This window comes from Phycodurus eques, chromosome 1 (assembly GCF_024500275.1).
Source record: "Phycodurus eques isolate BA_2022a chromosome 1, UOR_Pequ_1.1, whole genome shotgun sequence".
Lineage (NCBI taxonomy): Eukaryota > Metazoa > Chordata > Actinopteri > Syngnathiformes > Syngnathidae > Phycodurus > Phycodurus eques.
Genome location: NC_084525.1, coordinates 1705430 through 1719123, shown reverse-complemented (window position 1 = coordinate 1719123; position 13694 = coordinate 1705430). Strand labels below are relative to the sequence as shown.

The 13694-nt window shown below is 38.4% G+C and overlaps 1 protein-coding gene across 2 annotated transcripts in view; it reads left to right on the top strand.

Annotated features, from left to right (window-relative positions):
- mtor (mechanistic target of rapamycin kinase) overlaps positions 1-13694 on the top strand; it is a 96258-nt gene that overhangs the window by 40142 nt on the left and 42422 nt on the right. For both annotated transcript variants that reach the window (XM_061671837.1, XM_061671846.1), the window contains exons 29-30: positions 8508-8583; positions 11131-11270. In XM_061671837.1, coding sequence (XP_061527821.1) covers positions 8508-8583; positions 11131-11270 — 216 coding nt within the window. The remainder of the gene's footprint in view (positions 1-8507; positions 8584-11130; positions 11271-13694) is intronic.

Here is a 13694-nt window from a genome sequence, read left to right as displayed (position 1 = left end):
TTCTCCCAGCGCTCAACCCTCTGGGTGTAAGTCTGTTCTCATCCCTGCCCCTCTACCGTTCCTTCCAATTTACTTATTCCATAGAAGCTGTACTCACGTTCTGCTTGGTGCTTGGCCCCTGGAACATAATTTAAAATTATATCTACTGTACCTCTGATGTATTAAAAAGCCACAGATGCAGAAGAACTGGCTGCTTGACGTTCCAAGGGGATTTGGAGTTTTAAGTCAGCTGCTAAATTCAGTAATTTACTTTTAAAAATTAAGATACAGAAAAACTTGGGATTTTATACATGGTTTTTGATGGTTTTATGGCTGCAATGTAGTTTTCCTTACTGCATTTTCAGTTCTCCTCTGCAGGTTTGACTATATTATTGGTGAGTAATAGTTGTTCATTAAATCAGGTCCTCACATGCCAAGACGTGTCCAGCACTTGAAGGTTAGAGCGCTTTTCTTAAATATAGGCCAAAGCTCAGCGTGGAAAAATTTCTCTTTTTTTTTAATTTTTTTTTTTATTTAATCTGACATATGGTAAACATAATATATCAATATTTTAGCATAAAACAGGAATCTGGTAGACTTCATTAATTCAGCGACAGAATTTCTAATATATTTACCATGAAGTTGTTACTCAAGTTTATATGAAATCGTTTTTTGTCGTTTAAATTTGTCTCTGCTCTAAATAATTGTGGGGAAGGTTTGTGAAGTGATAATAGGTGGTCATTGACCTCATGAATCCTATAACCTTAAGTCACCGATGTGCATCATTCTGTCTTTATGGGAAAATGCGGTTAATTTGCCTTCCTGCATTTCCTCATTTGCCTAACTACTCTTAGTCACATCTCACTCCCCAGCAATGCATCCCAGCGGCATCACTTTCCTTTTTACTTGCCCTAGACTCTGTCATTCAGTGCTTGCACAGGAAGATCCAGCTGGATGTTATTTTTATGTTTACAAGTACACAGTTTTTCCTTGGAAACAGCACCCTCAAACGCTTCTAACTCATCAGGTGCTACACGATATGCTCACTAAAACACCCTCCTGTGTCTTTACCAGATTTTTTTTGCCCTTTGTGCAATCAATTTGGAACACCTGTCGGGCTAATTGCATTTACCCTAATGTCGTGGCTGCCATAAGGCTGTAGTGACAAAATGCTCACTGGAGGCTTTTCTGTCACTATATAAACTAAGATATTTTGGTATTAAGCAGTGACCACATCAGAACACTCATGGGTTCAATTACATGGGATGAAAAAAAGAGCAGCAGATTATTTCTCAACATTTTGAATTACATAGCATTTATTATCTGTAACCCTTTTTTTATCTGTCCTACCAATCCTTTCCTTTAATTATTATTATTATTTAATTCTGATACTCAAAATATCTCATTTGTGTAGTGATAAGCATGGCTCCCTCACTCTACCAACAGTTTTCTTTGAGCTAGTGGCTTGCTGAGGCCCAGAGTTTTAATGATCTTATTATGAATGGGTGTGGCTGCATCTTCCCACCACACAGAAACACCAGTTTGGGGGAACTGAAGGCTTCAGTTGCCCATATGTATATGTTTATCACTATATGTCGAGCCTTAGTTGACTGGCAGTCTGTGGCATAACGACTAGGCTTGGTTCCAGCTCTCTGTGACCCTGTACGGGTTAAGATGTGTCAATATTAGATGGATATAAAAGCTAAACATCACATTTTAGCAATATGGTTTTCATTAAACCTAAGGTTGAAGATTGAGGTAGGCGTCTTCCCTCAAAATTGCCAGCGGATATGAAAATCGATAGTAATTTAAAACACCATTCAAAATTGTTGTTACTACAGTGAATATTTGCTTCGTCAACCTCAGTTTGCTTATCTTTTGCTGCTAAGATATCACACTTTTTATTGGCTGACGAAACCATGCCACCTGAACATCCCGCAGTGGAAAAACACAGCACATGAAGGTTTACCATTTGAAAGTGTACGGTGGCAAACCAAACTGAGTGTACAACTTAAAAGACACAGCGTACTTGCACATACATACTGGCACTGTTTACCTTGTATGTTGTAACTCAGCCAGGTAAAGACACTTGGTTGAATGATGATTGGTGCATAATAATTTTTTAGGAAGTAGTTCTGGTGTACGTTTTTTGAGGGATAGGTTTTCTTTTAAAAAGTTTTAAAATCCAATCAAAAACCAAGATTGCGCTCCTATTATTTGCAAGAATATAACAGGAAGAACGTTTGGTATGAAACAGCACGGGTAAATCCAGCATGCAGCAATATTGTCGATAATTGTTGATAAGTTAATGATTGTACACTGTGTATCCAATCTATCAAGTCACAGTACACTAGCAAATAATCAAGCACAGTTTAAGACGTCTTGATAAAATTATCCTCATTCACATGATTTATAGAAAAAAAGAAAAAAAAGACATTTTGCTATCAGGCGACATACTGTACAAACAAACCACGTTAAACCTCAAAGCCTTTGTTTAGTTGTTACCTTATCATTATGTGGTTCAGGTATTCATTCATTTGCTAATTGAATCGAATGGAGGTCTGTTCACTTTCTCACCACAAAAAAAAATCTTTTTAAAAACACCGGCAGGGGAGGAAAAACAAGAGTGATTGATTAAAACGGACGCTAAACGTAAAACGTATGCTGGTTTAAAAGCACCCTATAGTTTTATGAAATGAGATGAATTACCTGCACTGGGCTTGATTTATATATTTAAAAAAAGTGCAATAGATGATCTGCTATCCAGTTAAACCTTGCGAATTTGGATTAAATAAACTACACTAAAATGCTATTATACTATTTTCCATGACGTGGGAGACTATATGAATACACTGGTGGTATTGTGCGGCTCTGAGTGGCTGACTTCATGTCTTGGCAGACTTTCACGTGTCATGGTGGCTTAAGCTAGCGATGACTGCCAGGTGGTATCTGTTATACAGCAAATGCAAACCACTCCGTCAAGTAACAGTTTGCAACCCTCCAAACCAGTAGCTCAGACAAACATCGTGAGTGGATAGAGCATAGATTGCCCACAATTATTTGAATAGAACATTCTCTATGTGGTATGGGATCATGAGAAATGTTAGTGACACTGGGATATTAAACCCACAATGTTTAGGGTTGCCTTTGCAATCTATGTGTGAGGGTGAACTCTCTCGTTTCACATAATCCTTTGATAATTTGTGTTGAATCTGTGTATCACCTAATTGTATATGTTGATCTTAAAGTAGGGAGTATTTCTGCAATAGCCCTACTGAGAATATTGTTAATATGCAGCCAAGTCCAGACTTTCTTGCTCACAAACTAACAACAGCATTCCAATGAGGTCACTTCCAGTTTTTTGGGGGGAGGGGGCACCAGGGGACTTTGTTCAACTGGCCTCTTAACCTGAAGCTGATGAGCTCACGAAACACGGTCTGCTCTGGTCTCCCAGTCGGTGATGGTGTTTCAATAGTTTCTCCGGCTGAAAGCCAACATACATGAGGCAACAAAATAAACAAAAACAAAAAAACAGAAACCATTGCCTGCTTTTTCTTCTCTGTGTTGGAAAGAACCAATGTTATCTCATTGAATAGAATCTGTTTGGTAAAAGTACATCAGAATCAGAATCCTCTTTATTTGCCAATTATGTCCAAAACACACAAGGAATTTGTCTCCGGTAGTTGGAGCCGCTCTCGTACAACAGACAGTCAATTTACGGAACACTTTGGAGACATAAAGACATTGACAAAAAACAATTGTGCAAATAGATGCAGAGTCCTCTAGCACTTAGAGCAGTTCGAATGACTAATATTGCAACATATGCCTCGACAGGTTTATGGTGTCAGAGGTCTAACCTCTCGCTCAGCTACTCTTATCCCAGGACAATTTGGATTGAGGTAACTTCCTTTACCGACATGTCTCTCTCATCCAACTATGCCTCATTTTCTCCAAAGTCATATAGAGCTTTGAAGTCTGTTGCTTAATAAAGACGTAAAACCCTTTGGGCCTGATTTACAAAGATTCTAAATAGCGCAAGCTGTTGGTGGGTGTGTTGTGTGATTTACTAAGATTACGATCTTTTACTAAGATCACAAATGGCGGGTGCTAAATTGGGTGTTCAGTCACTCTGACAGAATGTGCGCACTGACAAAAGGTGTAAAAATTTGTGTAGGCTAGCATGTTTAAAAAAGAGTTTTGCGCTTTTGGTCTTTTGGGTTTTCACCATGGTACATTTGGGAGTGCAAGACAAGTGCAAAATGAAGTGTTAGTGGAAAAGGCAAACATATTACTAAGTTAAAATAAAAAAATGGAAAATTAATTGATCGCACCGATAATTTTGGGGGAGCCAGCGACCGCATAAAACCCACGTTTTGTTTCCTTTAACTCATCCCGAGTGTGTGCTATTTGGTTGTACAGGTACAGTGTGTGTCTATCCTGCATAAGATTGCTTTGAAAACAAATAAATCAAATTTCGCCCGTTTGTCATATGAGTGAATCCTGCATCAGCATGGACTTTGTATTTATTTTTTTTTTTTTTTACCGTCGTTACTAAACTTTGGCCTCTGGTGCTCCAGTAAAAGCGAGCAGTTGGCTGTACATGCCTTTACTTGAAGTGTTAACCAGCCTATGTCTCAATCACCATCATTATGAAACACCCAGAAAATTTCAGCACCAATTGTCATGGTGCGCTGAAATGACTCAGACGCACGGAAATACAGAGCTAAAAGGAGTTTTGCCATTGGTGACATGACACGACTCCTTCTTGTGATGTTCAGAAGCTCCAAAATTGATGATATGCTGCGCTCATTTTTGTTGGCATTTTTAAAAATGTTTACACGAACGGAAAAGTTCCCGTTGCCATCTGTAATTTGGCCTGTTCTACCCTGGTACTGCATTGTTTGCTGGTTGCACCTGCAATCATAGACACTATAAAAAGATGCAAAATCAGCCATCGTAATTCGTCTCAGGTTTGATAAATCACATTGTGCATGCTGTGGTTGTCTAATAACGTTGGTTAGCCCTCTACATATTGTTGCTGGATAAAACATACGTGCCCCTTCAAATAAAATTGCCAAACTCTGAGCCACATGCAAAAAATATCTCAGCACTACGTATTCTTATGTGAATACCTGGATGTTTGATGGACCTGTAATATCTGTACTGTGCATTGCCATTCCCCTTTTCAAAATATTATGTATGACATTAGAGGTTTAGATGTGTATTTGGCTGGCCTCATACATCCAGGTTCAAGTGGATTTCTTTCTAATTCGATTAGGTCCAGTAGCGAGGCTTGGTATTCCTCTTTGTTAGCTTTGCCTACGTTCGGGGATTTAAAATTATATTAGACGAATCGTACGTTCTTCCATTTTTAGTAAAGGTTGATTGAGTCTTTAAGTCGAAGATGATCAAATGTATAAAATTATCACAATCCAACATAAATTTTTCTAGAGTTACAGTCCTAGGATTAATTGTGGAAAGCCAAGATAGATTATGATGATTCCTTATTTTATTTTACAGGAACTGTATTGCACAATCACATTTCCTCTTGGATATTTGAAGAACAAATGTGGACCAAAGATCTTTTTTTGTAATCGAAAGGGCAATAAAAGTTCCGAGTCATTCAATTTGAAAAGCAAACCTGTTTGTTCAGACGGTGTAAACCAACTTCATGCCGATATATATCTATACAGTCTGAAATTGTCCTTTTTCAATGTAATGGTCTCTGAAGTTTCTTTTAATTTGTTTATATTTTAAAATCAGTTGACTGGCCATTCCCCTTTACAATTGGTATCAGTTTTCTTCCCTTTTAGTGGAGAATTTGCCAATATCTTTAAGGAATTTAACGTCTATGTACTTTGTTTTAGCATACATGGCACATTTTCTGAATTTGCATTAATAATTAATTATTCTGACTCGGGACAGAGCTTCAACCCTTGGCTGTCACTTCCCAAGAAAGTTTGATTAACAGATTGAGAAGATTGAAAGGTGGGCCTTTCAATTCAGAAAAAAAGGTTCTACGTTGTCTCGTCTCATGATGGTTTTCCTCCTCAACGAGAGAGAAGCTTGACACTCGTCTTGAAGTTCTGTGCTTGCTAACAGTTATGATAGAGAACATGATGTTTGAGCCTTGTCATATGGATGTGTTCAGACTCCTTGTGTCCTGGAAGCTTTCAGCCAGATGGGTTGAGCTATGAGACAAATAAATCTCCAGGGTCCGTAGGAGAGAAGACTCTTATTCACAGTTGTCTCCTCTGATGAAAACCACATCTGGGCTATTTGAGGATTCCTTGTCTGCTCGTGTGTTGCAGGGTATAGATGCCCGGTTACTTTGTTCATTTGGTGCTTACTAGTCAATAATTTAACGACAAATCCTTTTTGACTAATGACTATACATCCGCCACAACTGATATTGTCAATAATCAAAGAGTGTAATCTTGCTTACCAAAGACTATGGTCCAGGGATTTAACTGTTTCATCAATGTTTTTACATATATTATCATCTTTTCAGAATCAGAATCATCTTTATTTGTCTTTGGTAGTTGGAGCTGCTCTAGTACGACTTTCGACAAAGTACGAATTTCATTCATTATTAAGGTATGATACAATAGTATATTCCATTATGCATTGCTTTTATCCTCATCCAGGGCATGGTCAACATGATCTATAAACAAAACAAAACAGCAAAAAAAGAGTGCTTTTAGTTTTAGAATAGACACAAAACCCAGATCCATTTTTATAATGTCCTTTACACAAACAAAACAAAAATTAGGTGACTATAACCCTCAATGAAGGTTTGCTATTTGGTGCTGATCCAAATTAGGATTGCTCAGGCTGTTGTGGAGCTTGTTACTGTTGTTCTAATATATTTTAATTACAATTCTGAAGATGTTGATGAAAAGCCAGCTTTATGACTTTGTTCTTGGTATTTTTAAAATTCTGGACCGACTGCTAAAAAGGTGCTCTCATGTTAACCATGCTGGCGAATGATGATCATTCAAGAGTACATGAGCCGTGGTTGGTTACATTTGCTTTTATTCAAGTCAATTCCTGGTGTGCATAAAAATGTACCTGTCGCAGATTCAATTTAGATTGCTTGCACTGGTCACTTGCTGAGCCATTTGATCACATTATGCCCTCCACTGTGTGTCAAAAGCACTTTCTGACAAATATGTTGAGATATCCCTCATCGACAGTCCTCACGAACTCCAGTGCATTCCAGCATTTATCAAACGCATCATTTTACAGACATATTTGCTGTGGCCGCTCGTGGGTTTTGCCATGAAGGAAGAACAGTAGAGCTGCCTTTCACGGGAGTTTTTCCAGATGTCGTTGAGTTTAGGGTGTTCAAACTGGAGCTGTGGTGACAGATAACACATTTATGAAAAAGTGTGACACATGTCAGTCAGTTTACTACAACAATATCCTATTAACTTGGGAATGTATAAGACTGCTTAGTTGCAATAATTATTATGGTATAATTAAGTTATTTGTTGTCTGTGTCTAGAATGAGGGTTTACATACCAATCAATGTAATACTTTCTGGTAATGGGTGGAGGTGCCTGAATTCAGATCGTAGATGGGTAAATGAAGCTCGAGACTCATCTGTTTGGTTTAGCTTTTAAGGGATTTCTTTATTATTCGTTTAGACATTTATCTACTAATTTGCTTATTCATTTAGTTTTTTGTTTTACCTCTTTATTTATTGTGGATGCCTCCACGCTGGGTGAGGTGTGCGGTCTGCCCCCGGAGATGTCATCCTGCAGTTACTCCTGGACTGGAGGGGCTGGGGGTCTCTGCACAATGTAGGGAGTCCCCCACCCCCGGTCATAGTGGTCTTTGTGCTGGCATTCTGTGTGGCTGCAGTCTGTGACACCTCTCAGTATGGATGACTCCTACATGTTGTCTCCAATTCGTCAGTAGGTGCTGTGATTGTGTGTATGTGCAGGTGTGCGTGTTGCTATGGGTGCAATCGCATTTATAGATGGTGATAGGGGAGGAGTGGCTTTTGGTATATTTACTGCTATTTTAATTGTCTTTTTCTATCTCTGTGAAGCCCTTTGGGTTGCATTTTTTTTTTCATGCCTGAAAAGTGGTATAAAATCCAAATGTGATTGATAGATTTTCACTTCCCCAAAGCCAACATGTCAGCTGCAACAGGTATTGCAACCTACTTATGGAATAGAGGTTACTTACACCAAGCGCAAAGAGGTCATGTTAAAAATGAATAATAATAGAAAATATTTAATTATCTATTTATTTATAAAACTCATTTATTAATGGCTCATCAGTGTTCCACATAAAGGCTGGTTCCTTTCATGTTTCAGTTATGTACATTATCACATTTAACTGTCAAGCTAGTAAGCAGGAATCAGCTATTTGGCATTGTTTAGCCTTGGCAGAGGATTACAAGCTACATTTTTTCTTGTTGTCACAAGTAGGTACCAAAATGTGATACGTTCTGTATGCAACACAAGTTCTTTGGAGGTCAAGGTCACAACAAGGTCAAACTATGTCTTATTTTTCAGTATCAACAATAAACTGCAGCAGCCAGAAGCTGCATCGGGTGTGTTGGAGTATGCCATGAAACATTTTGGTGAGCTGGTAAGTATTAATTTTTTTTGTCCTACACTTAAAGTAAAGTCACATAAGTGCTTAAATACGCCAGAGTCCCTTCTGCAATCATTATGTGTGACTAGATTAGGTGTTATTGACATTTTAAAAGATTGGACTAGTTAATCTGTTGCTTTTCAGGCTAATTAATTGGGATAAATATTACCATCTTTCATATTTGCAACCTTGAGTTATCTGCTAATTGTAACTATATACTTTAAGCTTTAAGTGTGTGTACCCGCGGAACACCCTGTTCTTAAAATGCAGCATGTGGGAAACCCATTTACTCGTGGGAAACCCATTAACTCGTCTGACTTGTCTTTTAGAAGGGGGGGGGGGGGAACGTTTTCCCAGTTGTTCAGACTAAAATTTAATTGAAAATGCACACATTAGCAAATTAATCTTCACTTTTGACTATATAGAAAACACATTACCTTATCTGGCACCTTTTTTGCTTTCTTGTAGCACACTAAATGGAGCCATTATAATTCAATATTGTAGCTTTGGAGAGTTACCGAGGCAACAGCGACAAGGAAAAAGATGTAAATTGCATTGGTCAATAAAAACGAATATTAATGGCACCAAACGAAGGAAAGAACATTTGCTCACATAGAACTCAATAGAATACACATTGTTTACAGTTTGAGCAGGAGCGAAAGTCTATATCAAGAACCACTCTTACCTACCGTTTACATTTGCAAGTTTCAATTATAGAGGTCTGCTGGTGTTAATCACAGTGTTGGCAGGAAAAATGCCAAACATTGCTCTTAACATGCACAACCCCAATTCCAATGAAGTTGGGACATTGTGCTAAACATAAATAAAAACAGAATACAATGATTTGCAAATCATGTTCAACCTATATTTAATTGAATACACTACAAAGACAAGCTATTTCATGTTCAAACTGATAAACTTTATTGTTTTTAGCAAATCATCATTAACTTAGAATTTTATGGCTGCAACACGTTCCAAAAAAGCTGGGACAGGTGGTAAAACAGTTAAGGACAATGTTCCTCAACGTACAATTGCAAGGAATTTAGGGATTTCATCATCTGTGCTCCATAATATCGTCAGAAGGTTCAGAGAATCTGGAGAAATCACTGCATGTAAGCGGCAAGGCCGAAAACCAACATTGAATGCCCGTGACCTTCGATCCCTCAGGCGGCGCTGCATCAAAAACCGACGTCAATGTGTAAAGGATATCGCCACATGGGCTCAGGAACACTTCAGGAAACCAATGTCAGTAAATACAGTTTGGCGCTACATCCCTAAGTGCAACTTTAAACGCTACTATGCAAAGCAAAAGCCATTTATCAACAACACCCAGAAACGCCGCCCGCTTCTCTGGGCCCGAGCTCATCTAAGATGGACTGACGCAAAGTGGAAAGGTGTTCTGTGGACCGACGAGTCCACATTTCAAATTGTTTTTGGAAATTGTGGACGTCGTGTCCTCCGGGCCAAAGAGCAAAAGAACCATCCGGACTGTTATGGACGGAAAATTCAAAAGCCAGCATCTGTGATGATGTGTGTTAGTGCCAATGGCATGGGTAACTTACACATCTGTGAAGGCACCATTAACGAAAACATAGAAAGAAGAGAGAAGAGAAACATATGCTGCCATCCAAGCAACGTCTTTTTCATGAAAGAAGAGAGAAGAGAAACATATGCTGCCATCTAAGCAACGTCTTTTTCATGGAGCGCCCGGCTTATTTCAGCAAAGCAGTGCCTAACCACATTCTGCACGTGTTACAACAGCGTGGCTTCGTAGTAAAGGAGTGCTAGACTGGCCTGCCTGCAGTCCAGACCGGTCTCCCATTAAAAATGTGTGGTGCATTATGAAGCATTAAATACGACAACGGAGACCCCGGACTGTTGAACAGCTGAAGCTGTTCATCAAGCAAGAATGGGAAAGAATTCTAGCTCCAAAGCTTCAACAATTAGTGTCCTCAGTTCCCAAACGTTTATTGAATGTTGTTCAAAGAAAAGGTGATGTAACACAGTGGTAAACATGACCCTGTCCCAGCTTTTTGGGAACGTGTTGCAGCCATCAAATTCTATGTTAATGATTATTGCTAAAAACAAAAACGTTTATCAGTTTGAACAGTAAATATCTTGAACATGATTTACAAATCATTGTATTCAGTTTTTATTTGTTTAACACAACGTCCCAACTTCATTGGAATTGGGGTTGTACATTTGTGACATCACAAGCAATCAGTGGTGCTGGAATAATGGCTGACATCTAGAAGGTCCAATGATTGTACAGTGCAACAGTGACTGAAAAGCCTGCCATGGACAGTACATTCATACTGTACAAGAAAACAGTATGAAGAGAAACAGAAGCCAAGCCATGGAAAGACAATGCCTGGTCACAACAACATTAAAATGTTTTTAAAGGCATATTACTAAGAATGCTCCTGGAATAATACATCTCATAATGAATGCCTTACAAAAAAAATAAGACTGCAATTGCCTCACTTTTGTAATGTGTCAGTCCAAACAATGCTGCTATATATATATCTACCTTTTGATTAGGAAATCCAAGCCACCTGGTATGAGAAGCTCCATGAGTGGGAAGATGCTCTGGTGGCATATGACAAGAAGATCGACATGAACAAAGAGGATCCAGAACTCATCTTGGGCAGAATGCGCTGCTTAGAGGCCCTGGGAGAATGGTATGTTATTATTTCAATCTTTTGTTTGCCATCAAGAAGTGCCGTTATCACACTACTATAGCCTTTTAGTTGTGTGCATGAACACGTATGGTGTATTCCTCAACTTTGTCCTATTTAGTAGCGGCTTTTACTTTTGTGTAATGTAGTTTTTTTCTTTTTGTCCTGTGTAGGACATTGAGTTCGTCAATATGGTGTGAATACATTAATTATGCCTGTGATCTCTGCTTTAGCAGCCTTTTCCAAATCTGTCCTGACAAAATTCCCTTTGATGGGGGCTAAAAGATCGAAAAAAGCTTCCTCTGAATTGAGTGAAGTAATTCAATCCGGAAAGAATGAACAGACGGCCAACTCCGGTTAGAGGTGCAGCCACTCTACTGAAAGCTCACCATCGTGACGGCTTGCTCTCAAAGAGCATTCTTAGGAAAAAGACAGTAATGTCAAAAAGATCCAAACGCTGTATGGGACTAGTCATAGAAATACTGACACTAAGCAGATGGCCATCTACTTATGTAACTGTCTTGTGTCAATGTTGTCATTTTGGTAAATATCATTTATTTATTTTTTTTGCATGAAAATGATTTTTGTGTGTGTGTGCGCGCATGCGTGTGTGTGAACCTAAAAAGTCTGAAGATTATATAACACTTGACAAGGTCATGAGTCAATGAAGATCAGATTTTTGAGAACACAAAGTTGCTGGTCAGGTTAAAGGATATTCTTCGGATCCTCACTGTGCTAATCCAAAACTTACGTACAGTAATAATGATAATACTAGAAAACGTTTGAAAGCTTTATTAAAAATACCAATCATAACCTTTAAAAGGACACATTTATTAAGTATTAAAGTTAGTCACCCTTTGAAATAGTAAATATTTGTGCTGTTCAAAATACAAAAATCCAGCGTTACCTCTAAGGTTGAACGCAATCTACTCAGGGACACTTGTTGACCTGATTTGTTGAGGGTAGGAAATCAATTTAAATAATGGAAATACAAAATAATCCACTCCAGGATAAAGCAGTTCCAATCAAAAACATTTATTTACTTTTCAGGCACTGTTTTAATATCATTTAAACATTCTTGACTATTAATTAGGTGTAAACATTAAGACATAGAACACATTAAACACTCTTCAATAATGTTTTCAATGAGTAATGATTAAAGTATAATGCAGAGATGTTTTGCGTCACAGGTGGAGCTCACACATCCCATTTTAACACTTTAGAACGCCAAAACAAAACACAAAAACTTTTGTAACAAGCGACAAGGTGTTTGGTGACCTTCAACACGTACTGCTTTGAATGTGAGTCTCCTTACTTCTTGGAGATTCCAGTGTATATTATTTTACTCACCTGCTTCTTCTCTTAAAACCATTCGTGAAGGCTTCTTTTGTTATAAGAATTAAACAAATCAATAAAAAGCCAAAGAAAAATCCCAACACACACACAGTGTTAATCCTAGTGAGGTGTTCCAGTACATCCTGGCAGGAGGAGGCCCTGGGGAAGACCCGGGTAGCCTGGGTATGCCTGGGGATCCCCCTGGAAGAGACTCGGGGGAGGGAAGTTTGGGCTTCAATGCATAGGCAACTTCCCCCGTGACCTGACCCTGGATGAACAGAAAAACATGCATGAATGAATAGATGGGTGGATGGATGGACAGATGGTTTGGAGAAGTTTGCTCTGTTGGCAGCTTAGTTAATCAAGCAAATTACAAAAATGATAGCATGACACCAATAAGCAGTTTGATTTCCAAACTTGCCTCGTGCTCGTTCTGTGTTTGTGCATCCCTCCATTTCTCATTCTCTTCCCAGCTTGCTCCAGCTCTCTTCCTGTATAAAAAGATGTGATGATTTGGTCTCCTGTATGACAGCCCGTCTGGCACTGATTGTTCTTAATGGAGAATTTATTGTTTAATATACCAGCAATAGGTGCAGTCATTTGTTAGCTAAGGTTTCTAAAGTTCTTAGAGTGGAGCGATTGGACGATATTGATTTTTAACAATAGATAAATGAAACAATTTTAAAATGTAAACAAAAATGTATTTTCTTTCTCATCAAAGAGTGTCAAGACTTTCCTATCCAATGATATTCAAAAAGGGAAACAGAGAATTATATTATAGAATGATTTCCGTAAACCTTTTTCATACTCATTCCTTTTCGTAAATTCTCTGCATTTACTGTAATCAGAAGATAGTTCAAGTGCAATAAAGACTGTTAAGAAAATCATTGTCAGTTCACATCTAAATTATACATAAAGTGTGGCATGGTGGAGCATGTGGTTAGCAATTTTGTCTCACAGGCTCAAATGCATCCAATTTGTCTACATAAAATGAAATGTGTTCTTCTTGGCCCCTCTCCCACCCCTCCACTAAGCTTTGTTGGAGGAAATTTGGCAGGGCTCCTCTGTGACTGAACAGTCCAATTTAACAAT